This window comes from Saimiri boliviensis, chromosome 10 (assembly GCF_048565385.1).
Source record: "Saimiri boliviensis isolate mSaiBol1 chromosome 10, mSaiBol1.pri, whole genome shotgun sequence".
NCBI lineage: Eukaryota > Metazoa > Chordata > Mammalia > Primates > Cebidae > Saimiri > Saimiri boliviensis.
In genome coordinates this window covers 88,402,214-88,428,364 of record NC_133458.1, presented here as the reverse complement: position 1 = coordinate 88,428,364, position 26,151 = coordinate 88,402,214, and the positions used below count along the sequence as shown (strand labels likewise).

The window sequence follows — 26,151 nt, the reverse complement described above, 5'->3', positions numbered from 1 at the left end:
ACAGACCTCTTTGATGACTGGTCTTCCCTGCATTCTCAATTTGTCACTTTCTCTTATGATAAGGTCAGTAGTGACAGCACTTCCTGACATTAACAGCTGTGGCTTTTAAAAGGGTCATTGTAGAACTACTAATTGCAGTAATTTCATTAGCATAAATTATTTATTCTGCCATTCATTTATCTCCAGTTTTTTTTCTTGGGGGGGCGTCGGGGAAAGCTGGGGGGAGTTGCTGCTGGTGCTGCCGCGGCTAGGACTACACAAAGCTGTATTTTTCACTTTGAGAGACGTGAGGGGAGAACATCGTTCTGTGAGATTTGGTCTCTTCATAAAAACCAGTAGATAACCGTTGACAGTCCTTTAGCAGCCAATCATGATGAAGGCAAAACTAAAAAGAAGCCGAGTGCCAGTATCAAATGGTTATAAACTCAACGTTTCCCCACTAAGATGCTTCGGAAAGGGATGCTGTCTCCAACATATAATCAAATGCAAAGATGAAACTGCTTTTCCTCACTTTAAGAAAACATGTTTAATTTCTACTCTCTCAGATGGCTCACTGCAAACACAAAAACATCAACAGATCTCGGTTATCTGGTGTGACAGTTCTCAAGCAGTCGTAGTTTCTGCCACATCAAGTACTCCAGACACCTGGCACATCAAGCCAGTGCCCAGTATATTCCTCTTGAAGATGACCAACAGCAGAGTTGAATGTAAACGATACCCAGAGGTCAGCACTAAATCAATTTAGGATTTTATACCTTCTCAAGACCAGCAAAGAAGACTACATGGTTTTGTAATATTAAATTTGGGCTTTCAAGAGCATTGTATTCAAGGGAGGGAGGAAGGGCAAAAGGAAAAGGAGCAGGTGAAAAAAATCTACTTTCTCTGTTTTTGAAGTTTAACTTGGAACAATTTTGTCACATTAAATGCTATATGCCTACAGTAAGTCTTAAACGTTATTCTCTCAGAAATTATTTCTGTGTTAATTTTTAAATATGTCAAACTGATCAATTACTGGGTCTTTTTGCTCCCTTCAGGGCTGGTAAAAGAATGCATTAATAAGATATCTGTGGTTGTATGGTGGCTTATTAAAGAAAGGAAACTTACGAATGCATAAAATGAGCAGCGTTGCGTTTTCGCACTTGTCCTCAGCTCTTCATAGTGCTGTTTTGCTCTGAGAAGAAGATTCTGGAGGGAGCTAGGGACGCAGGGTTTGAATCCTAGGACCTGGGCTAGATTTCCAGTTCTGAAAAATCTAGTAAAATACTACCCACTCTCCCGTGCTTCTTCCTGCCCACAAAATTGCTCCTAAAAATTCTGTTTCCTTTCTTCTTTGACTTCTTTCCAAATAGTCAAACATTCATGCAATAGTCAAGAGAAGGATTTAAGACTATGGGCTCTGGCGTCAAACTGCAGATGTGCCCCTTACCAGTGGCATTTTTTACTCTTGGGACTCCATCCCAGGGGAAACAAGCGGTCCCTCCTCATGAGGCTCGTGATAGGTAGGAGATGATAAGCAACGCAAATTGACAGCAGGATCAGGCTGAGTATCCCTAATCTGAAAAATTCAAAATCTGAAATGCTCCAAAAGCCAAAACTTTTTGAATGCTAACATAACGCCAGCTAGGCACGGTGGCTCACGCCTGGAATCCCAGAACTATGCGAGGCCAAGGCAGGCAGATCACGAGGTCAAGAGATCAAGACCATCCTGGCCAACATGGTGAAACATCGATTCTATTAAAAATACAAAAATTAGCTGGGTGGCACATGCCTGTAGTCCCAGCTACTCGGGAGGCTGAGGCAGGAGAATCACTTGAAACTGGAAGGTAGAGGTTGCACTGAGCCAATATCACGCCACTGCACTCTAGCCTGGCGACAGAGAGAGACTTTGTCTCAAAAAAAACAAAACAAAACACTGCAAGTGAAAATTCCACTTATGACCTCACGTGATGGGTCACAGTCAAAGCACAGTCAAAGATTTGTTTCATGCACAAAATTACTCCAATTCTCATATAAAATGACCTTCGGACTATGTGCATATGGACTGTATAAAACATAAAGGAATTATATGTTTAGATTTGAGTCCCATCCCCATGGCATCTCATTATGCAAATGCAAATATTCCAAAATTCAAAACAATCTGAAACCCAACATAATTCTGGTGCCAAGTGCTTTGGATCAGGGATACTGAACCTGTATCAGTTCTGCTGCTGTGGCAGTAGCAGCGCCCACAGCAGGTGCAGCAAGATTACTACCATTACATAAGGCAGTAACAAGTGTAGTTTTCTAAATCACATGCTAGTTTTGTGTTTTGAGTCATCTGGTGAGTACATTATACCGTTATTTGCTTATGCTTTTTGTATTTTGTCTTTAATTCTGGAGCTCAAGTACTGGTCAGAGGCAAAACAAAGTCCAGAAAAAGCCAACAATTTCCTAGATGAGATTACAGTCATTGAAAAGGGCACCTTCAATAGTTCTCTGCCAGAAAGTTAAAACAAGGAAGCAATTGAGGACTCAGGAGGAGTGGAGGAAAAATGAAACTCAGGCTGCGTGCAGTGGCTCATGCCTGTAATCCCAGCACTTTGGGAGGCTGAGGCGGGCAGATCACCTGAGATCAGGAGTTTGAGGCCAGCCTGGTGAAATCCTGTCTCTACTAAAAATACAAAAATTAGCCAGGCATGGTGGTGTGCACCTGTAGTCCCAGCTACTCAGGAGGCAGAGGTTGCAGTGAGCCGAGATCATGCCACTGCACTACAGCCTGGGTGACAGAGTGAGACTCCATCTCAAAAAGAAAAAAAGAAATCCAGCTAGCTCTTTTACAGGAAGAAGACAAAGCAGAAGATGGTGTGTATGTTGTGGCTGGTTCTGGTGAGGCCAGCGCCTAGAAAAAAGCCACAAAACTACAAACTTATAGTGACAGCTCCATCTGAGTTAATCAGACTTTCAGCTGAATATGCACATCTAGGTTCCTAGGCAGCTACAAAGTCTGGACCCTACTTATGAGGTCGAGGCCTGAAGAATGGGGAAGGACGTTAACAACTACCTGGGTCTTCCCTCAGCCATGTGACGAGCAAACTGGTGTTTGAGGCAAAAAAGTACTTCTGAGACATCTGGGGAAAAGGTAACCCACATTGGTGCTCCCGATCACTGCTGCGAAGGCCAAACTACTGGTGTCAGCGATCCCTGCCCATCTGTGCTCCCCATGTGCCCTGAGCTTCTCAATGACAGTGACACGCTCAGGGCCCCAGCATCACATAGCCTGGGGGCGAGCATGCTGGAGGCCTCGAGATGCATGTTCGGGACATGCCCATCGTGGGGGGGCCCCATTGACAAAAAAAATATATGCTCAAGCCAGTGTAAGAACTGGGCAGAATCGAGATAAATGTCGTTGCACTTGCTTTTGTCTTAATATTTTTAAATGGCTTCAATATTCCTTTAAAAAGGGGATTATTTTCCTCATATTCACTGAATTTCTATTGCATAAGGTTATTCTTCTACTTTTTATTCATAGTGAATAATTCTAATTTATATTTCAAAGTGAGAATTGTGCTGAAAGTCGCTAACAGAAACTGTGCTAATATAGCTATCACTGACACATATGTTGTTTTATGCCCTTTGTGTTTGTCTTGCAATTTTAAAAATGAATTTACAGACCACTGGAGAAACAAGGCTTTAAATAAAGCAGTAAAATAACTTTCTTCTTAGACTGGACTTTCTCGCAATCAGTTGTGAAAAACAGTAATAAAACATGTCCTTCACAGGCTACCAAACTCTGCAACAACTGAAGAGGTGACTGCATGGGGCATAACTGCTTTTCCCTGAAAAAGCTGATGATATCGAGTTTGTGTCATTATTTTTAAGTGGTACAACATAAGGCCAGAGGATTTTAACTCATCAGTTGGTGAACGTGCCCAAAAAGATGACCTCAGTCACCTTGCTCAGATCCACTCCACAACAACCAACAAGCATCTCACTCCTTCACCAGACAGCTCACTTTCATTTCCATTCAGTAACTTCTCCTTTCATCTGGCCTTGCTTTCAAATACGTCTAGGATGCATTTCACCCTGAAAAGCAAAAACATCACCTGCCTTTCAATACCCCACCTTTTCTCAATTTTTCGTTGTAGAACCCATGTACTCATCAGTAAGGTCTTCACCCAATTCTCTCTCCAGTGAGCTTCTCACAGCCTTTCCAACCCTGTTCCCAGGTTCACCCAGAGGGCTTTTTCTTCTCTCACTCCTTACACACCTCCTCCCATCTTCATTTCAAAATCTCCTTGGAGAAGTAGTGTACGTTGACACAAAGTCTTCAGATAAATACTTGTGTCAAACTATTTTGGTCATCGTCTGTCAGCTGTCATTCAGTTCCGTATCAGGTAACAGAAAAATAGCACACACATTTATTTAGATGCAGTCAACCCGTACCCCGGGTGCTGAGCGTGTACTGACGGAAAATTACATGTCAACACACACCAAACTGCTTGCCTTTAATGAATCCTTTCTCTCTGGCCTAAGGGGGTCACCTTGTGTAAGTACCTCAGACTCAGCAAATGAGGTCAATAATTAAGAAGGGCCTAAAATATGCTGATAACTTTCCGTCTTATTAGAGGAAATTAAAACGAAGAAAGTGATCAAATTAGTGCTCATTCAAAAAATTTAAAAGTTGTTTTTGACCTCTACAGAAAAGACGCCACATTTTTAGAAGAATATGGACACAATGTACTCTGAATTATAATCATTGCTCCTGCGCAACAAATTAAGAAGGTGAGAAAGTTAAATAAGCACCTTGTGCTGAAATGAAATCAGCTGGCTAATTGGTTCTGAGGCACAATTCAGTTAAACAGAAAAGGTAAAGTGCTTCTAAAATCCCTATTTGGCGCTCAGCATCCTATAGGAGGCGTTATGACACCATCGGATCGAGCTGAGCACCTGACAGGAGCCCTCTGACTTAACACGATGCAAGTCCTGCCTCATCCAGCAGATGTCAACGGTCACTGGCATATCAAAGCTCCTTGAGCTGTTTTCAAAGTGGCGCCCACCTGAACATGAAAAAGCCTGCACAGAGCAGCAAAGCGAAGGAACTTTAAAAAGCACCGTGCCAAATGCCAGCTTCAACCATGCGACCAGCTCTAATGTCCTAACATTTGAGAAAGTGACAGGCAGAAACAAAGTGCTGTGGCTCCCTTCTCTTCCTACCAAACCAGACGGGATGAAGAAGAACTGGCTATTGGAAGATTCATACTGACTCTCTCCTTCTAATAAAGCAACACTGTGAACCCGTCTTGTAACTAAGAGAAGATAAAACGATGCCCTAGAGCGGGCATCCCCAAACTGCGGCCCCCTGAGGCCATTTATCCGGCCCCCCGCCGCACTTCAGGAAGGGGCACTTCTTTCATTGGTGGTCAGTGAGAGGAGCACAGTATGTGGCGGCCCTCCAACGGTCTGAGGGACAGTGAACTGGCCCCCTGTGTAAAAAGGTTTGGGGACGCCTGCACTAGAGAATTCCAGTAATGCAACAGACCTGGCAACTACATAAGAAATTTGTGTTAACATTTATGACCATTATTTGTCATACTTAATGATTTTCCAGATGTTAAAGTACAAAATATTTCTGGCAGACTTTAGAAAAGATCATTTCTTATTTTTATTTGTGGAAATGTCTTAAGTGTAAATGTAGGGGAGAGAAGGAGGGTGGGTAGCTGAATAGCCTAAAGCCTGTACTATATATAAGTATCTTCCAAATTAGATGTTGCTTGACAGCTCTTCCCTAGCAATCCAGCACCAAATAATTAGATTAATAAACATTTCAGGAAAAGACTAAAGGAGAGGAGGTCTTCCTCCCCTAAATTCTGCAGGCATCGCAGAATGCTTGCATGTGTACTTACCTCTATAGCTGTTTTTTTTTTTTTTTTTTTTTAGTAGAAGCAAAGGAAAATGATACTATGAACGATAAAGCTAGCTGCTTACAAACAATTAAATATGTAAATATGACCAGATTTTTAACCATATGGCCACCAAAAGATACAACATATCACAAGATGTAAAAGGATTGCTTTGGAACTGCAGCAGTTATGCCTTTTGGAGTAAGGCAGGGCTACAGTGGGTTGTCCCTGTTCATGATAATCTTTCAACTAGGAACAGACATCATTCCTTACATATCTCCAGTTCTGTGTTTGCCTCTGAGAGTCAATTTCAGTGTCTAACCTATTCTAGGAAACTTTCACCTTATCACTCAATGGAATGAGAAGACAAAGCTCCCTGGGAAATGTCCACAATCACTTTCAAAAGCTATGTCATCAGAAAGGCACTAGACATGAATAAAACTTCATCTCCAGGAAATCTAAATAACTTCATAGCTACATCCTTTTTTCCTCGCAATCTGAATGCTTGAAGCTTCTGTTGTTTTGTTTTGTACAACCATGTTAGGATGCCATGGGAGGTACAAATTTCATCATGAAGACATGAATGACAAAATAACCCATAAAACGTAAGTCTGTAAAGCAAATAAGCAGATATATTATTTGACTTAGGGGCTATGGAATACGGGGGCTGATTTTTCAACTATCGATGCTATGAGAATAATCACAATGAACTGCCTTACTTCATTAAGAAGCAATTACTTCATTAAGAAGCATGGCTACAATGACTACACTTCTATTTGGGCTTTTAGTTCGGACTTAAAGGATTTACAATCAGGAAGCCCCATTATGACTCAAGGAAGTAATGATCCTGGACTTTGAGTCAGTGCATGAGTGAGAATATACTCAAGTGCTGCGTGTGTGCCTGTGTTCACACACGCGTGCACATCCTCCTCAACCTGGTGGAAAAAAGGCCAGCCATCGTATTCCTTAGAATGTAAACTAACAGATAAGTTACCATCTTAAATCAGGACAGCTTTCCGACAGATGTATTTTTGAAACGTACTTATCCACCGAGGATTTTTGGTGTGAGTGCGTGCGTGACGCAGGCTGACACGCCGTACCTCAATTCCCTTGGTTTCCTCAATGAACCTCCTGCTGACGGAGACCAGGGCCTCCTGCGGCCACGCATGAAACCAGTCAATAGCCGTGCAGTTAACTATGGCTGGGAACTTCCGAGCTCTAACTCTCAGCGTGTGACCAACTGGAGAGAAACACAAAATGATCTGTGGAGACACGGGGGCAAGGCAGAAACAGGCGGGTGATGAGTGAGCAGAGAATTACTTTGCAATCTTAGACAATGACAGAAAGGAGCGCAGCCAGCCGTGACATGAAACTACCCTCAAGCCCTACGCAGTGGACAGCAACATTAACCTCCTTGCTAATCAAAGTACAAACCTGAACACATGGAAACACCGCTGTCTGCTTTCCTTAAAATTTGTTTCTCTTTGCTTAAACATTTTTGATGATTATCATTAATAGGGAGACCTATTATTCATTGACATCACACAAGTAACATAAAAAAAAAAAAAAAGAAATCACCATGATACAATACCAGTATCTTCATCTTCTGTTCCTTCCATTTTATAATTCATCGGGCTCCGTAAAGCTGCATAATAAAACACTTAAAAAATGTTTTCTCATCATTAATGTTTGTGTTTCCATTTAAAATGAAATACATCTACTTGAGCTCCCACTTCAGAATTTTAAAGAAATGAGAAATTCAGTTTATACTATCACACTGGTCTTCAAGAAAAAAACTATCAGTTTCAACACTCTCCTGCTGAGAAAATTTTTAAGTTTCTGCTGTAAAGCTAATGTTTTGTGTGGCTGTGTAATGAATTACAAGTTAATTAAAATTTAAATATACTTCCATACGTCTTTTTTAGGGACATAAGGGATTCTGTCAGGAGTCCTGAGGGTGGCTATGGCACCTGGCTCTGACAGAGGGTCAAAAGAACTCAGTGAGAGGAGCACCTGGTCAGCTCCTGTTCGCTTCAGAGGGTACTTCAGAGGAGACGCCCTGCATAAAGTGTCAAAACAAAGCAGGTGTTCAGGGAGCATCCTTTCCTTCTCTGCTTTTATTCTCAAGTTCCTATGGACGCGAGGACACTGGGAAGAGAACTGTCAACTGGGGTAAGGTCTGAGAGGGAGAGTCTTGGTTTCCTCTTCCCTAGAAATGGCTCAGATCTGATGATATAAAGGTTTGTGACTGCCTCTCAGTCTCTAACACTTTGAAATCAGGCAATAGAAATCACTTTTCAAAGGATTTTTTTTTTTTTTACCTATAGCAGTTAAAAAGTTCACGTCATACAATATTCCAGCATACGTGAACCTGTATCTCATTTAACAAGTGTTTTATTATATTTTATATACCATGTGTATTCAACAATTCAAGCTATAGAAATATTAAGATCAAAATGTTTTGTTGTGTCAAAAAACATGAGATCTACCATCTTACATTTTTAAGTGTATGGTACAGTAAACTGTAAGCACAGTATTGTGCAGCAGCTTTCTACAACTTTCTTATCTTGCATTACTGAAACTCTACACCTATTGAATAGACCTCCCTCCAGCTCCTGGTAACCACCATTCTACTTTCTGTTTCTAGAAGTTTGACTACTCTTGATACAGCACATAAACAGCATCATACAGTAATTGTCCTTCTGTGACCGGCTTATTTCACTTAGCATCATGTCCTCAAGGTTCATCCATGTTGGGACATATGACAAGACTTTCTTCCTTTTTATAGATGAAAATATTCCATTTTGTGTGTGTGTGTGTGTGTGTGTGTATGGTACATTTAGTTTATCTAGTCATCTGCTGATGGACATTTTAGTTGTTTACATGTCTCAGCTACTGTGACTAATGCTTCAGTGAACACGAAAGTGCAGATACCCCTTTGAGATCCTGGTTTCAGTTTCCTTGGCTATATACCTAGAAGTGGGATTGCTAGATTTTATGGTACTAAAACAGTATGGTGGCTCCTCAAAAAATTGAAAATTCCATTTTACAATTTCACCAATAGTATACAAGGGTTCCAATTTCTTCACAGCTTCATCAAAGTAACATTTCTTTTCTGCTTTGTTTTTTTAAACTGTAACTATCCTAACCTATGTGAGGTGATACTTCTTGTGGTTTTGATTTGCATTTCCCTGATTAGTGATGTTGTGTATCTTTTCATATACCTGTTAGACATGTGTAAGTCTTCTTTAGAGAAATGTCTACTCAACTCCTTTGCCCATTTTAAAATCAGATTTTTAAACTTGAATTATAGGAGTTCCTTATATATTTTAAATATTAATTCCTTATCAATATCAAATATCAAATCAGTATCAAATAATCAAATATCAATATCAAATATCAAGTACACAGTTTGCAATTATTTTCTCCCATTTCACATAGGTTGTTTTGACTCTGTTGATCGTTTCCTTTGCTGTACAGAAGCTTTTTAGTTTGATGCAATACACTTGTCTGTTTTTCCTTTTGTTTCCTGGGCTTTTGGTGTCATATCAAAGAAATCAATACCAAGACAAATCTTCTGAAGATTTCCCCTATATTACATTTAAGTATTTAACCCATTTTGAGTTGATTCTTCCATAGGTTGTAAGATAGGGTCCAATTTTTTTTTTTTTGTATGTGGTGAAATGTATTTAATGTTGCTTAAGCTGATCATTTTTTCATTATATAAATTCTAGTTATAAACTAAATGATTGCTGTAATATTTCATGGGCTAACAAGCCTTAGTTAAAATGTATAGTTTTTACTTATATCTTAGTTCTTACGTTTCTCTTATGAGCTTTCCCCAAAACTTGAGTATTTCTCCTTTCTTTCCAAGTTGGCTTCCCACACCCAACTCATCTCTCATTTGTGCCAATTTTAGAAATATCATTTACATATAATGTTAGCAAAGGAAGAGAAAAAAAGCATCTTTTATTTGACAAGATCCCAAATATTTCCATCACTACTACACTTAATTTCCACACTTGTAACTGGCATAGTATCTGATCTTAAGAATGTGTTAGAAAATAAAGTATTTGAACCATGTTTCTTCAGCCTCAGGAAACGATGCTTTCCCTGAGTTACTGAGTCATAGGCCTTCATTACTGGTATGATTTGCCTCTGTGTTCATACCCCTATCTGATCTCCAGTTGAAATCCCCACAATCCTCATGTATCCCAGGTGGGACCTGGTGGGAGGGGACTGGATCATGGGGGCGGTTTCCCCCATGCTGCTCTCATGATAGTGAGGGAGTTCTCATGAAGACATGACGGTTTTATAAGCACCTGGCATTTCCCCTGTATGCACTTGTCTTTCCTGCCGCAACGTGAAGACGGTCCTTGCTTCCCCTTCTGCCATGACTGTAAGTTCCCTGAGGCCTCGTCAGCCGTGTGGAACTGTGAGTCAATTAAACTTCTTTCCTTTAGAAATTACCCAGTCTTGGGTATTTCTTTATAGCAATGCGTGAAATGGAGTATTTATTGAAAACCAATATAGAATGGCCACTTAGAGAACTATTATTCTTTTCTACACCTTTATGATTGAAAATATTTCCTCCTATGTTATGTATTATTGCTTAAATAAGGATCCTCAGAACACTATGTAAAATTTCATAATGTGAGAGGGCCTGGAAGGGTGGCATGGAGACCAGGTGTTCTCAAAGAACTGTCTGGGAGTTAGTTAGAAATATAAAGCCCTGGACCAACTCCAGAGAGAAATAATCAGAAACTCTGGGGGTGGGACTCAGCAATGTGTGTTTTCAACAAACTCTCTAGGGTTATTCTGATACCCAGAGCCATAGTCTGATAGTTTTAATGTATTTACAGGAATACTTCAATGAAACATTGACTTTTTCAATGTTATTGCAGTTTGTTAAATACTCACAGAATCTAGGTCTCTACATAAAGAGATAAAAAAAAATTAGAGATTTTAAAATAAGTAATCTAAATTGTATCAGCTAAACTAGACCCTGGGAACTAAATTACAGAAATATACTTGTTCATTAGTAATCTCTTTGAAGGTAAAGGAGAGTGTCATGCCAGCCTGGAGGAGTGCAGTTACTGACCCAATTCACTGCTCAGTAATTTCTAGTTTTGCTAAAAATTGAGCATAAAATTTCTCCTGCCATCCAGCTTTCCTTGGTAGTAGAGTCATGTGAGATTTTTCCAGAAACCCACACTAATGTCTGGAAACCATCGGGCATTCTGCTCTTTTCTAAGACACCACTGTCTTAGAAAACAACTTTACAGATAACCTGAAGTAAACCCCAGTTGTCACAAGGAACATTACTGTGGGGGAAAAATCATTCCAAATAATTTTCCTGTTACTTTTCCCTTAATTTCATGAAAGATTAATATAGCAAACGGCTTATAAGAAATAAAAACAAAATACATAATTTTAAAAGGGTGTTGTTTATAATTTAACTACTAGTATAACAAGCATGTGAATAGTCATTTTATTTTACACCTTAGGGGCTGTTTGTTAATATCTCCAATACATCAACAAGGACTATGCAGACTGGTGGGCCTGTGGCTAAGCAGCATTTCATGGATTCTAATGTAAGCCCACACTGCAGAGCCAGCTACCAGGAGCTCTTAGCCAACTACTTTTCTCATCAACATAAATGGTTGGTGTGGCAGCATCATGGATGGTAGACATGATTTTTCACTGATAAAATAAGTAGTGTTCAAGATACCTGAAGCAAAACCTCCCAGTCCAAAAAATGTGTGCAAACCTCTGCTAATGTATGAACAAAATTTAAAAATCTAAGTATCAAGGTATCCCAATAATTACATTTTGGGCAGCAGCCCTTGGGATTTTGGAACTTGACCAGTCCTGTGGTAAAGTGTTTATGAAGAGAGTCTCGTCTTTTGATGTGATTCCAGCGAGGTCAGCTGAATCCTTCTGTGGAAATACTGCCACATCTGCCCCCAAAAAATCTTCCAAAGATGGGCAAGTCGAGTCCCCAAAAGAACAGAGCTGGGATTACACCAAACTCATAGAGCAAGTTGTAAGGTTTTTGTGTCTGCCTTCTTATTATCCCCAATCAACTCTCTGTAGCAGGCTTCAGTCTGAGACATCCTTTCCTGGAAGCCTACCTTGAGTTGGGAGATTTGGGGGAAAAGCCATCTCCCTCACCCAGCAGACGTCATCTACCTTGAAGTACCTAAATTCACGGAACTATACCCTTCACCAAAAAGTTCTTGACAATTGCTAGTAAGCTTAGGTTAGTTTCCAACAGTGGGATTAGAAAGGAAAGTCAGAGAAAAAATAAAGTTAAAAATGCCTCTGGCAGCTGTGGTCTTTTCTCCAAGCAAATTCTCACAGGTAAAAAGCAAACCCTGAAATCACCATCTATGTACTTCCTGTGGCTCCAACATTTGGATGTCAGGAACTTGCTTTTGGAATCCATACCACAGAATTTTCTATCTTTCTTTTTTTCTTTTGCCCACATAGGTGTTATGACTCACTTGCAGGAATTCACTTTTCCCTGTGCTTTGTAATATGTTTCTGTTTCTTTTAGATAAGATCTTATCATAAGTACATATTTATTGGTATATCACTAACAGGACTCAGTCAATTTCATCTGGTAATGAAAATGTGAATTGCCACAGTCACTCTGTATTTTTTTTTTCCATTTGATATAGTTTATTCTCAGATGGTAGTAACCCTCCCACATATTTTCTTCAGAAGCTTCCATCCATCACTTAGGTTTGCATTAATCCTCAAAAGCCTCAGTATTTTTCAAGAATAATAGTCTCAATCTGAGGGAACCGTTGCAGGAATGGAAGTTTAGTGCAGAAAATCTTCCCCAGTTTGAATGCTCAGTGTCACTTTGTCACTGTCCTCATATCTTCCTGTATTACCCCCATCTAATTACCTTTCAATTTCAATTCGTTTTTAAAAGATCCAATACCTTCAACATGCACACACACAATACATTTTCTTATTTATTACCCTTTTAGACAGCACACAATGAACTCATTCCCATAACCTTTGACTTGTGTAAATATTGGACATTACAGATATTTGCTAGAGGTAATGTTTGATAGCGGGGAGTTTTAGTTAATTTATTTTTCTTTATTTTCTAAACAAGAAAACTCTTCTGTTCACAAAGAAAATTGTGTGTGGAATCCCGGTAGATAGCAAAGAGCAGGCCTATTTCTGAGGGGGAAGACAGGAAACAGAGCCCTTGTCTCAGCTCCCGTGCTTGTCACCAGGGCCCGTGCTGGTCACAGACTGCATTCCAAGACAATCTCTAGCCCCATAACAACGTATCAGTGTTGTTTTGTTTCGTAAGAAAATCAGATGCCTACTTTTCTCTCTTCTAGATAGGCCTGTATTTGAACTGTGTCACATCCGGTTTCTGGCTTCCAAGCTGTGCTGCTCAGTAGAGTAGAGGATGTTTCTCCTGATGCTACGGGGTAACTCCATACATGTGCACCATTCCAAGAACAGGCCTCAGATTCTACCAGCAAACCCCACAGGTGAATGCTAGCAAAATGAGGAAAGCATCATACGCTTTCCAAAATGCAAAGGCTATTCAACATACAGTGATGTTCTTACTCAAGGGATTAAGTGCTGGGTTTCTGGTATAAAAATTTTCTTTTACAATATAAAATAATGGAGAAGACTTGTACTCACTCTTTGGAAGTCTCTTCTTGATCATTATTTTTTTGATGAAATCTTTCTTGTCCTGTCTTCTGTTATCTTACATAACCTTTATCTCTCATGTCCATCGTTGTGATTTTACTTTTTGTGTGTGATTATTAGATTGAATGAGGTGGCTCTAGGTGGGCAGTGCTGGGTTAGCCTTTGCTCCCTACCACATTCCAAGGACTCAGCACCTCACAGGCACTCAGTACATATTTGCTGAGTGATGAATGGCTACACGAATGAGTAAATCTGTAACAGTCTGAAAAAAACTTTTCTGGGTAAAATAAAATATTGGTATTTGCGTCCTAATTTTTTGAGGTTTTGCTGTTTTATCTAATCTCAGAGAGTGAACCTCAGATCCAGAGTACAAGGTGGCACCTTTTGTCCTTCTCTGAAGTTCTTTTCCTACTTACGTCAAATAATAAAAGAAAATGGGAGGACAGAGACAAGAGCACCGTATCCAGAGAGGTGTGGTCCTGCAAAGCGAAACACAGCTGGCAGCACTGAGACTCCCAGAGCCCTGGAACCGGTACCGGGCAAGACAGGTGTTAGTGTTTCTTGTTTCTCATCAGTGCATGTGTCAGAATGTGCACTGATGAGAAACAAGTGGGGTAGGAGGGGTTAAGAGTGTCCCTCTCATCATCGAGATAGCCATCCGCATAAGGGAAAGAAATTAAATGTTCTGCTCCTCAGCCAGAGGGAGGTTTGAAGAGACTCGACTTTATAATTCTGCAAAGATAAGGTTCTGTGGTATCTGATTTTCCACTGGGAAAGGTGAGTGGTTGAGCTTTTACACAAAATGAACAACAAAGCCTGAAAATTACTTAGGTTACTACTAAGTCTTTTGGCTTAGGCCATGTATGTGTATGTTAATCTGTTGCTTGGATACGAGTGGTGCTTGGCATTTTTTGTTGAGACTCTCAGGTCCCTGCACATGACGCAGGGTAAGTCAGTAGGAAATCATCCACCTTGTCTGTTGCCAGACTTTAGCTGTGAATTGCTGTCTCTACTATCCAAGAAGAAAGAAGAGGAAAGAAGCCTAAGTGGAGCCAGAGGAAGAAATACTATAAAATCAAGAAAAGTAGAAAAGCATCCTGCAGATTGAAAGGCAGATGATTCCTCTGAAGTTGATTTAATACAAGAACCTTAAGAAAAGAATAAAAACATGCAAAGCATCCTCAAGAGGCTGGAAAGATAAAGAAAATAATAGAAACACATAGTAGGAGAACAGGCAAAGATGAAAGAAGACAAAAAAAAAGGAGTTTAAATCAAAACAGATAGGATAAACTGCAACACCTTTTCCTAAAAGTAACATGGAAAATATCCCAAGCCAGCATTTCATCTAATACCAATGATGGAAAGCTAATGGCATTCTCATTACAAAAATAAATAAATAAAGATGATCACTATAGTTACTTAAAATTTTTAAGTGCTGTTCAGAAAGCATGGGAGTCCCAGGATATACAAAAGTGGTGATAGTTATAAAGGATTAAAAATTAAAAGATGATCTGTCTACTCAGCAAACTCTAAAGAACAAAATGCAAAAGCTATTGGAATTAATGTATGCACTGAATTGGTTGGTAAAACAAATGCATAACTAATTAGCCATCTATTCCTCCTCCCCTCCATCCAATGGCTTTATGTCCACAATGATCAGTTAGAAATTTGACAGGAGTAGAAAATAGTATAAAATATTGAGAAAAGAAATTAATGAGAAATGTGTAAAATGAATTCAAGAGAATAATCTGCTTTTCCAAAGCTTAAAAACATTTTGACCAAAGGAAGAGATGTGCCACATTCCCGGAAGAGGTCAATTATTATAAAGATACTAATTCTTCCCACATTCACTAACAAATTTTAGGTGATTCTAACAATTCCCAACAGGCTTAGCAGAATTTAGCAAAGTGATTTTAAAGTTCAGCCAGAATAAAAATGAATAAGAACATCAAAGGATATTTGGAAAAATAAATTGTAACAAGGAAAACTGTGCAGGTGAAAGAAGAAAAATATTCAAAATTGTAAATGTATCCACTATCCCCAAATTAGTCCATACATTTTCATTGGATTTTTTTTAAAAAGTCAAACTGATTTCACAGTTAATCCAGGAAATTAAAGGCACAAATAACTAAGTAAAGGTAGAAAAGGAAGGTGATTTTGCTCTACTAGATTCCAGAATATACTATAAAGCTATCATAAAGCAGTGTGACAATTCTGCAGGGACAAATTAATGGGACATAATAGACAGCCCCAAATAGAATTTCTTATGTTCAGGCATTTAATGTCTGAGATAAAGAGCATTTCAAATCAGTGGTAAGAGTTAGCAGAATTATGATAAATTCCAAAACAAACACTGGAAACACATAAAACCAAAATATTCCAGATATACAAATAACATCCATTATATAAAATGCTCCTATAAAACAATACAAATTACAGCAACCAATAGGAAATTTGGAAAAAGCTGTAAGTGGATAAAGGACATTTTCTACAAATGGTTATTTAGAATAAAGTACGTTTCAGTTAAATAGTTCACTCCACACACCAAATTCTTGAATCATTTGATTTATACCGCCATGGCAGCCTTCTAATCAGAAAGGCAAACAGGAAGGTAATTAAAGACAGTGTGAGATGAGAATAAAATTTTTTTAGTTTCTGAACATATACTTCATGTTTATAAGTACTTAGAAAACTGAGAGGAAATATATCAATATGTTATCTGTAGACAGTATTATTAAGGGTAGTTTAAAAATGTTCTTTCATATTGTTTTGTATTTTTTAATTCTCTACAATAAGCATATATTTTTTATATTATCAGAAATGGATCTCTCTATATATATACTTAAGTAGACAGATTATGAGGCAAATATCTAAAATCTTAGGATAGAACCAGGGAACTGCTACATAAATCAAGTGTCCTTTGCCCTATACCATCAGATGGCCAGGAGGGAAAAGTCATTGGGTTAACTAAGGTCCACCGGAGAGAAGAAGTTCTGTATTCTAGTTGTAAGATGAGAACTCTGTAGGAAAAGATGCACAAATACGAATGTGAAGGAGAGAAGGCTCTTGGCATTGCTATTCATTGGCTTATTTGAGGCAATCCAAGGACACACATCTGATGGCTGTTAGTGGGACCTGCCCTCTGGGCTTCAGCGGTCACATTTTGCCTGTCAACAGGTTCTCACTGTCTCTGCATTCCAAGTCGGAACTGACTTCGGGTGGTGAGCATGGGTAATGGGGTGGCAACTTCACATCATTTAGCTTAACCTGCCAGGGGTGCTCACCAACCCCCTGTAACACATTAAGCTTTCCATGATGCCCAGCATGCAAAGGAGATATCAGCTCATCAGAAATTCTGAGTCTTTAGTACACACTGGTGAGTATCATGATATCTGAAAATAACACAGGGCAATTTGGAATTCTTTAAAATTCCAAGAATGTGGGGGGGTAATACATATAAATTGGAAAAAAAAAAAGGAGCTGCTATTTTCAGGCAAAAAGACTACCCATCTTTTACCACAATACTTCTCCCTCAAGGTAAAGAGGTCATGGTGCTAATCATTAACCTGCCGCAGGATGTATCAAATTAAGTGACAGGCCAAAGGGGATCAGAAGTGGGATCCTTTCTTCTGACACAGAGATCCTATTTCTACATGACATTAAAAACAAAACAGAATGAAACAAAAACAAAAAAAAAACAACCTCCTACTCATTTTGGTGGGAAAGAGATAGATCATTCAATTAATAGTCTGGTGATAACGGGTAAAAATTATCCATATCTTACTCCAAAAGAAATTCCATCTTCTACTGAGTTAAATACTAAAAAAAGAGACCATAAAAATGATTCGACAACTATAGAGATGAATATAGAACTGATCTCTGTTTTGGTAAGGTCTGCCTACACATAGCCTCAATGGAAACAAAGAAAAAGGCTGATGGGTATAAAAATATAAAATGTAAAACTCCTGTATATCAATCTGTATTAAATGAATATTAGTAAGTCCAAGGAAAAAAACACATAAATATCTCAATAGATGCTGAAAATGAATTTACTAGGTAGATACTCCGACAAGATAAATATTCTGAATCAAATGGCAACGTAAGATGTAACAGTGAAACATGAGACACACCAAGGAGGCAGAAGCTGCGGTGAGCCGAGATTGCGCCATTGCACTCCAGCCTAAGCAACAAGAGGGAAACTCTGTCTCAAACAAAAAAGAAAATCAATAAAAGTAACCGGGCATGGTGACTCACACCACCTGTGAGTAAAAAGAGCATCAAAGAATTTAAGCACATGTTTTAAAACTACCGTAAGCTGTAACTACTGAATCCAGCAATATCCATTCTACGAATTTATCCTGTAGAAGCAAACAATGCTCATTCTGGCACTATTTGTAACAATGGCTCTTAAATTTCATCATGCCTCTGAATCACCTGGAGGCCTTGTTAGGACAGATTTCTGGGGGCCACCCAAAGTTTCTGACTAAGGAGGTCTGGGGTAGAGTTGGCGAAACTGCATTTTTAAAAAAGTTTCTTGTTGACATTGATTCTGCAGCTCTGAGGAAGAGACTGAGAACCATTAATTTATACTATTACTGCCTCAAATTCTATCATTGTACTTGTTTTCCCATTCTATAAAGAAAATTTTATTTAAGTATATCACAATGGAACAGGAAGAAATCCCTGGCCTTGTTACTACTGACAAATGTATTTTTAGTCGTATTTTTGAAGGGGAGAAAGCTCTTTGGGCAACTGAACCTTAAGTCCTAACCTTCTAACCTCAGCACAGAATTGCTCAGGAGGATTAATGTGGAACTTGAAATCGCAGAACGTTAGAGAAACTTATTGACTCTGCTCCTTAACCTCTAATCAAAGGCATATTCAGGGCCAATGCCAGTCCCCGTTTCCTATCCTTAAATGTTCTAGTTCTATAGCTGCGGCAGCCTGCTACTAACTTGACAGGTATAACAATATGAGAAGCATCAGTAAAGTAGCAGCTTGTCTAGATGACTAGCCATTCCATACTAGACAGCCTCAATTTTCCCAAGCAGCATTCTTAAACTGGCTTCCTGCCGTAAGTCTGGAGGTACTCCCTGTTTCCTTGTGATACTTGATCTTTATTGATCTATTTTGTTTACAGTGCAAGCCTATGTGATACACTATAGCACAGAGCAGTTGATGGGGAAGAACACTGGGGTAATCCTTCAGAACATCTGAACATTACTTCTTTTTTTTTTTTTTTTTTTGAGATGGAGTCTCACTCTGTCTCCCAGGCTGGAGTGCAACAGCGCGATCCTGGCTCATTGCAGCCTCCACCTCCCGGGTTCAAGTGATTCTCCTGCCTCAGCTACCTGAGTAGCTGGGATTATAGGCACACACCACCAAGCCTGGTTATTTTTGTATTTTTAGTAGAGATAGGGTTTCACCATGTTGGCCAGGCTGGTCTCGAACTCCTGACCTCAGGTGATCCCCCTACCTCAGCCTCCCAAAGTGCTGGGATTACAGGCACGCACAGCCCATCGGAGTGTTACTTCTAAGTTCCTTTCCGAGAAGTTACTGACATCATCATCACTTTTTAAATTCGAAACTCTCCTCACTGCTCACTTTATGACTTAGAAACCTCTTATCTCATTCCAGTTTACTTTTCCAGATTTATCAATCTAACTCTCCCTACAAGAACTCTATGTCCCGGCCTTTAGAGGTAACTTGGATTTCTCAAAATATGTACTGTTAAGCTGACCTTTACATAAATGCGATTTCCTGTCCTTGAAAGCTCCTTCCTGCGAATTCTTCTCCATGCTTGACATGTGGCCCATCATTTCCTCCAGGATGACCTGCTCCCGTGAGGAAGGATACTGCGCTCCTCTGTAATTCCAGGGCACTATTTACATTCATCTTGTATGATAAGTATTTGTGATGTCTCCTGTGTTCTATAATACTGTAAGTTCCTCAAGGGCACAGACCACATGAAACTTCAGCTGAGAACTGCACACATTGCTCAGCAATGCCTTGCGGGAGCTCAGCACCATGGGACACTTTGGGGAGGTACACTCCAGATATAGGCATGTAGAAATACACACATCCTTTCAAAGCGCATGACTGAAATTCAATCCCATAATAAAAAACTCGAAACAAAACCAGAGAGTTGCAATAGCAGGTTTTAGGCAACATGCAAATGAAGCAAGTATTTCTTACTTTGAGCTGTAGTCGCACCCTGGCCAAAAAGAATTTCCAACAGTTTTCTCTGGAGTCCACCATGCCCAGAGCATGAACTTCATTCTGAATTCCAGAAATTATCTCGTCCATATCTTCATCACTGAATAGATCTGGGATTTCTCCTGCCCCCAAAGAATGAGTAGAATTATTAAAAGATCATTGCAATTTAAATTTTACATATAACTTTTTAATGTTTGAAATGATGTATAAGACAAAGTTCAGCATAAGAGTTTAAAATCAGAAATGTCACGTTTCTTTTTCTTTTGCATTTACAAGCCATACAATACATTCAGAACAAGCCATGATGATCACACCCTCTACACCCACAGGTATAGGAATAACATTTACTTCACTGAAGGCCTTCTCATCCATAAACAGACTAAGAAAGCAATACACCTCAAATTAGGTTTACAGGTTTCGCCCCAAAGATTGCCCAGCAAACATCTCAAAGATGAATTCCCTCTCTTTAAAGTTCACTGAAACTACAGATAATTTGTCATTGGGGAAGATCCTTCAAGAAATGTGTTGGTTTAATCACCTGATGCCAGCAAGTCATTAATCAGCACGAGGAAGCTCTCATCTAGAACCTGGGCATCTGTCAGCAGGAACACAGTGGGCATGTTCTTGGCTCCAGTTTGGACGTATAAATTGGCAAGATCTACCTGTAAGGAAAGGCCATCATTCATGTTTTGTTAAAATGCTGATGCGGCGTTGAGAGGATGTGTGTGAGCGCTGGGGAGAATTGAACAACTACATGGCCGTAGCACTGTGGGGTGCTTTTCTCTGGTTTACGTATTCCTTTTCTGAGGGACCCCATTTTAAGGGAAAGCAGTGTGACATCACCTCCATTTCTGACATTTAAGGATGAGTGTCACGTTTCTGGTTTCTTGGAGCAGGGGGATGAAGACAGGCTGCAGATCACCAACTCCCTTCTCATTGAGTACAGATGAATTCAGTGATGCCTTTTCTAAGCAGTGCCATAAAAAGAACTGTGCTCGTTTTAACAATTGTCCCATTTTATTGAAAACAGGGTTTATTTTATTAGTAATATTTTAAAAACAAGTGATTTTTAAAAATTTAAAATAACACTTGCCACAAACTGTAGGTACTATTTTCTAAGTACTAGTGTTATTGAAAAGCAAAACTTGAGAAACACACAGACAGGTTTCTTGAATGTGTTATTCCTATTGCAGCTGCTTCTCCTATTCTTATCCAATGTGGAAGAAATCTGTCTTCACTTGTAAAGCTAGTGGCTTTTCCCCTCAATCTGTCATACAGGAACTCTAACAGCAATGAGCATCAGGTTTGATTAATGGAAAATAGAAAGATATTTGTGTAATCAAGTATTTAAGTAAATATTTTCTGAGTCAGGTTTATATGTTATTAAACCTACACAAAATTTGTAGAAATTTATTATTACTAATTTGACCTTAAAGGCAAAACAGCCAAAGGTAAACGGCTGCTCTAAAGAGCTCCCTCTCTCCCGTGGCTGGGGAGGCCTTGGCCAAATCTGGGAGTCACAGCGCACATGGGCCCACCAGGAGCCTAGGCTTTATCTGCCAAGCAGAGAGGTCAGAAGAACTGCCTGTCCCCTTTACTCACCCGAAGTTCCTGGATTCCATAGCCCTCGGTCAGAGAGATCTGAAAGACCTCAAGGCCACAAAGGTAAGCTGCCAGCCTGGACAAGCTCTGCTTGCCACTGCCCCCGACTCCAACCAAGAGAGCACAGCCCTGAGGGGTTCGTAAGATCCGGCTGATGCGACACCTGGGGAAAGAAGTGCCCACCATGGCACAAAATCGAAAATGCCCTGGGACTATGTTTGTTTGTTTAGAGGCAGAGTCTCACCCAGGCTGGAGTGCAGGGGCAAATCTCGGCTCACTGCAGCCTTCGTCTCCCCAGTTCAAGTCACTCTCCTGCCTCAGCCTCCCAAGTAACTGGGAGGCACCCGCCATCATGCTCAACTAATTTTTAGTAGAAACAGGGTTTCACCGTGTTGGCCGGGCTGATCCTGAACTCCTGACCTCAAGTGATCCACCCACCTTGGCCTCCCAAAGTCCTGGGAATTACAGACATGAGCTACCGTGCCCAGTCTATGTCTGTTTTGTTTATTCATTAGATAAGTAATGAGAGACTAAATTCCAGTTTTTTATTGGAAACCTCTAGTCCTTGTTCATTTGCTTCCCCATCAAACAAAGATGCTATCTTCATCTCAGCCTTGAAATGCTGCCATGACAAACCATCCTATGCTAGTAACATTTTGGATTCTCTTGGTGCTTTGTTACCACCAAAAGTCCCAAAAGAAAAGATATGCAAAGGCCTTGGGTTAAAGGCTTCAAAATATTTGGATTAGCAAGAAAGATCCAAATTCCACATCAGCATCCAAGTATGAGGACATCAAAGGGGTAATAGCCTTGTGCCAGAAATCTCTGCTGTAGAATGATTTTGGAAAGAATGGATTTGTTTAGGCCGGCACATCTCTCTGTGTGATTCACTCAGTACATCCAACACTTGTTTCTTAACGTGATTCTTACATCCTTCACACTAAAGCCTTGCCTTGTAACTACATCATTCTAGAATAATTTTCTGAAGCTTTTCAGTATCATAAAGTTAAATTTCCACCAAGGCCAACTAATCCCTTGTTCTGTAGCGTCCAAAGCATTCTGAATGCTTAATCCATTCATATTTTTGCTATATTTTATGGTTATCAACTGGCTTTAACTTTAGCAAAAGATGGGTTTGGCTGAAGAAATCGTTCCTAATTATGTGATAAATATTCAGAAAACAACAAAACCAAATGTAAGCATGTAGATGGTAAAACATGCCAAATTTGATGCCATCGTTTTGCTCTAGGTCGCTTTTCGGAAGTGAACTTAAACTTCTGAACCTGAATAATCTACGTCATTTTTTTTTACATGGTGCTTTTTGAAAAAATTAAGTTGACGTCAGTTGTATTCGGACCAGCACATGTGAACATTTCCTGAAAGCCTCCAATAACTGAAAAGATAGGCTATTTTTATAAGCTCAGTTCTCGCATTAAATTTTACTTCACATGACCACACAGCAGCACAGCCTTGGGGAAAGCTATAAAATTACTCTGACGTGAGAGATACCCCAAGCGGTAAAGCAGGGTTTTCATGTCATTTTAATGTATACGTCGAGGTTTTTAACCTCACAAGATTCACTAAGTGGCAAAGCCCCTTTCTCTAACACTCAAGGACATGCTCTTAAATCACCTGTAACGCTGAGTAAATCAGCTTCTAGCTCATAATCCCTGATCAAAGAAACAGTCTTACTTTTCAGGCCGCTGAAAACTCCGTATTGAGGGATTATGTGGGAAAACTCTTTTCCTCAGTATCAATGGGAGGTTTCTGTTTCACCTGAGCCAGGACGCACATGCACGGTGAGTGTACATGAACCCACCCAGAGACAGCATTACCAATAGTTAATACCATGGTCTTAGATTCCAACTGAAACGTCCTTTGCATCATCAGAGGAAGGATCACAACTGCAAAGGGATCAATGAAACCATCAACACTTAGTTGTGATGACAGGAAGGGCTCTACAATTATTGTAGGCACTGGGGCCTGGGAAGATTTCAAAGATTAATTCTTCTAAAAACCGATTTCTCCACATCTTATTTTATTTGGATTCTTCCTTCTTCCTTTTATTTTTGAGAGACAGGGCCTTACTCAGTTGCCTAGGCTAGAGTGCAGTGACATCATCCTAGCCCACTGAAGCCCTGAACTCCTGGGCTCAAGCAATCCTCCCTCCTCAGCCTCCTGTGTAGCTGAGACTACAGGCACATACTACCACACCCAGCTTATTAAAGAAAACAGTTGTAGAGATGATGTCTGACTATGTCACCCAGGCCGGTCTCAAACTTCTAGCCTCAAGAGATCCTCCTGCCTCAGCTTCCCAAAGTGCTGGGATTATAGGTTTGAGCCACCACACTCAGCCTCTTCTTGTTTTCAACGATTTCTTTTTTTCCACTTGCTTTTTAAGTCTTTGGCTGTTGTCAATGAGAGATGAAGGTGACCTGGACTAGGAAAACAGTATCAGAGGTAAACATATGATCAACTTTCTACACAGAGTGGCAATGGTGAGTTGTTTAGCCCAAAAAATGAACTGTCATTCCCATGCTAAAACCCATCCAACCACTTCCCACTGGACTTGGACTAGAATCAAAGTTCATTATTCTGGTTACCCGGAAATCCTCTGTACTGGTAAGGCCACTTCCTCCCTCTCCATTTTTCTTATCATTTTCCCTATGCTGCAGCTTAACTGATCTTCTTTTCTGTTTCTCAAATATTCTTGCCTTAGGGTCAGATGCAATCTGCTCTCTGCCTAGAGTGTTTCGTTTCCTCCAGATCTTTCCATGCTTAGCACCTACTTATCATTCAGGCCTCACTTGAAATGTCAACTCTTCACCGAGATGCTCAGCCCCTCTTAGGAAATTCACATATTCTATTTCTCAGAGAATCAACCTATTTTATTTCTGGGCATGACACATCAGTTTCTGTTATTTTTCTTGCTTCTTCTCTTGCTTAGTTGTTCATGTCCTTATAAATGTGTTCCTATCTGGCACTCAACAGGCACTCAACAAAACCTGCTTAATCAATGAAAATCAGTTGGAGTCCTTCATCCCTTATGAACTATATGACTTTGAACAAGCTATTTACGTTTCCTTTCTTAATATTCAGGTGAAATAATGGATGTGATGGCATCTCAGAAAACAGTGTACCTACGTAAGACATTATTAAGGTTGTGACATTAAAAGCAACCCTTTTATATCTGTAAATTATATGACAAACAGCAGATAAGAACTGGTGGTTCAGAATGCTTGGTATGATCTACTGAAAAATAACCATTGTGGATACCCAGCAGTTCTTCCTTTTGTGAAAAAGCATCTTAACCAGTCGACTTACACATGCTGCATGGCATCTTCAAATAAAACTAGGTGCATGGTAGCGTTTAGTTCATTGTAGTTGTCTAAGGATTCCGTAAGAATTGTCTTCAGCACTTCCCAGTCCTTCACTGGCATGTAACATGGGTCCTTCCCTCCATTAGCAAAGTGGCAATAAATGAGGGGCTGCTGAAGCAGCATGTGACTATCTATACCCTGCAGGATGAGAAAGAGAAAAATATAGCATGTCAACCATCCACAGAGGTCCAGCTGTGGGCAGCGTGGCTTAGCAAGGGAAAAGCTTGCAGACCCACGCATGGGTAGGTGGGCGGAATGTTCCCAAGCATACACCAGTGTCTTCTGGAGTCTCAGCCATTGCAAAAAGGTGAGCGCTTGTGCCCTTCTCTCCCATCTTCATCTAACTTCGGTCCCAATACCCAGTTAGTGTAGGAGGTAGTGACCTCTGACATTCATATACTTACTTCGAAATATTTATAAGCAGTTTCCAGCATTTTTTTCTGAAACAAATCACAATCTTTTGTGTCTATCAGTTTGTCTCCATAAACACGGGCAGATTCATGAAGCCACAGACGTACTAAATCAAGTGAACCTTTTAAACACTTGGGGGAAGCAAATAAAATCCCCTACAAGGCAAGAATGGGGAAAATACCTTTAACTCAGAGGCTGATGACATTCCAAATAAGATTTTCTTTAACACTTTTTAAATTAAAATGTGAATTTAGCAAATGGTTAAGTTGAAATAAATATTAGAAATAGCAATATGTGTGTTTGTGTATAAAAGTAGTTTTACAGCCAGGCATGGTGGCTCACGCCTGTAATCTCAGCACTTTGGGAGGCTGAGGAAGGTGGATCACGAGGTCAGGAGTTCGAGACCATCCTGGCCAACATGGTGAAACCCTATCTCTCCTAAAATACCAAAGAAAAAAACTAGCCAGGCATGGTGGCATGCACCTGTAGTCCCAGCTGCTTGAGAGGCTGAGGCAGGGGAATCACCCGAACCCAGGAGGCGGAGGTTGCAGTGAGCCGAGATCGCGCCACTGCGCTCCAGCCTGGCTACACGGTATTTTAAAATTTTAGGACACTCGTACCCATTTTTAGGTGTGCAACTAAGACTATTTCAAGAGCCAGCGCAGGCACTAAATATAACATCTGAGTACTTACGTCTATTACGTCTTATAGTGGACTAAGTTCACAAAACCAAACTACAAACAGCTAATATGAAAGTCACAGATTCGTTTGTTTGTTTGTTTGTTTGTTTTTCCTATAAAATCTTTTGAGATCAGTCTCATCTCTTCACTTCTCAGATGAAGAATATGAGACCAAAAGTAAAGTATCCAAATTCATACTTTATAGGTAGAGCCGAGTCTAGCACCAACACCACACTGCGACTCCCATGCCCACTCAAGGGTGCTTTCAGTGTCTCAGATTCATATCCACCACTC

At 40.0% G+C, this 26,151-nt stretch overlaps 1 protein-coding gene across 1 annotated transcript in view; it reads right to left on the bottom strand.

The window, feature by feature from the left end:
• Nucleotides 1-26,151, bottom strand: part of DNAH11 (dynein axonemal heavy chain 11) — a 396,587-nt gene that overhangs the window by 128,645 nt on the left and 241,791 nt on the right. Inside the window, exons 50-55 of the mRNA XM_074379604.1 lie at nucleotides 25,171-25,332; nucleotides 24,711-24,904; nucleotides 21,387-21,549; nucleotides 20,323-20,446; nucleotides 19,764-19,906; nucleotides 6,980-7,141 (exon numbers count right to left, since the gene is read on the bottom strand). Coding sequence (XP_074235705.1) covers nucleotides 6,980-7,141; nucleotides 19,764-19,906; nucleotides 20,323-20,446; nucleotides 21,387-21,549; nucleotides 24,711-24,904; nucleotides 25,171-25,332 — 948 coding nt within the window. The remainder of the gene's footprint in view (nucleotides 1-6,979; nucleotides 7,142-19,763; nucleotides 19,907-20,322; nucleotides 20,447-21,386; nucleotides 21,550-24,710; nucleotides 24,905-25,170; nucleotides 25,333-26,151) is intronic.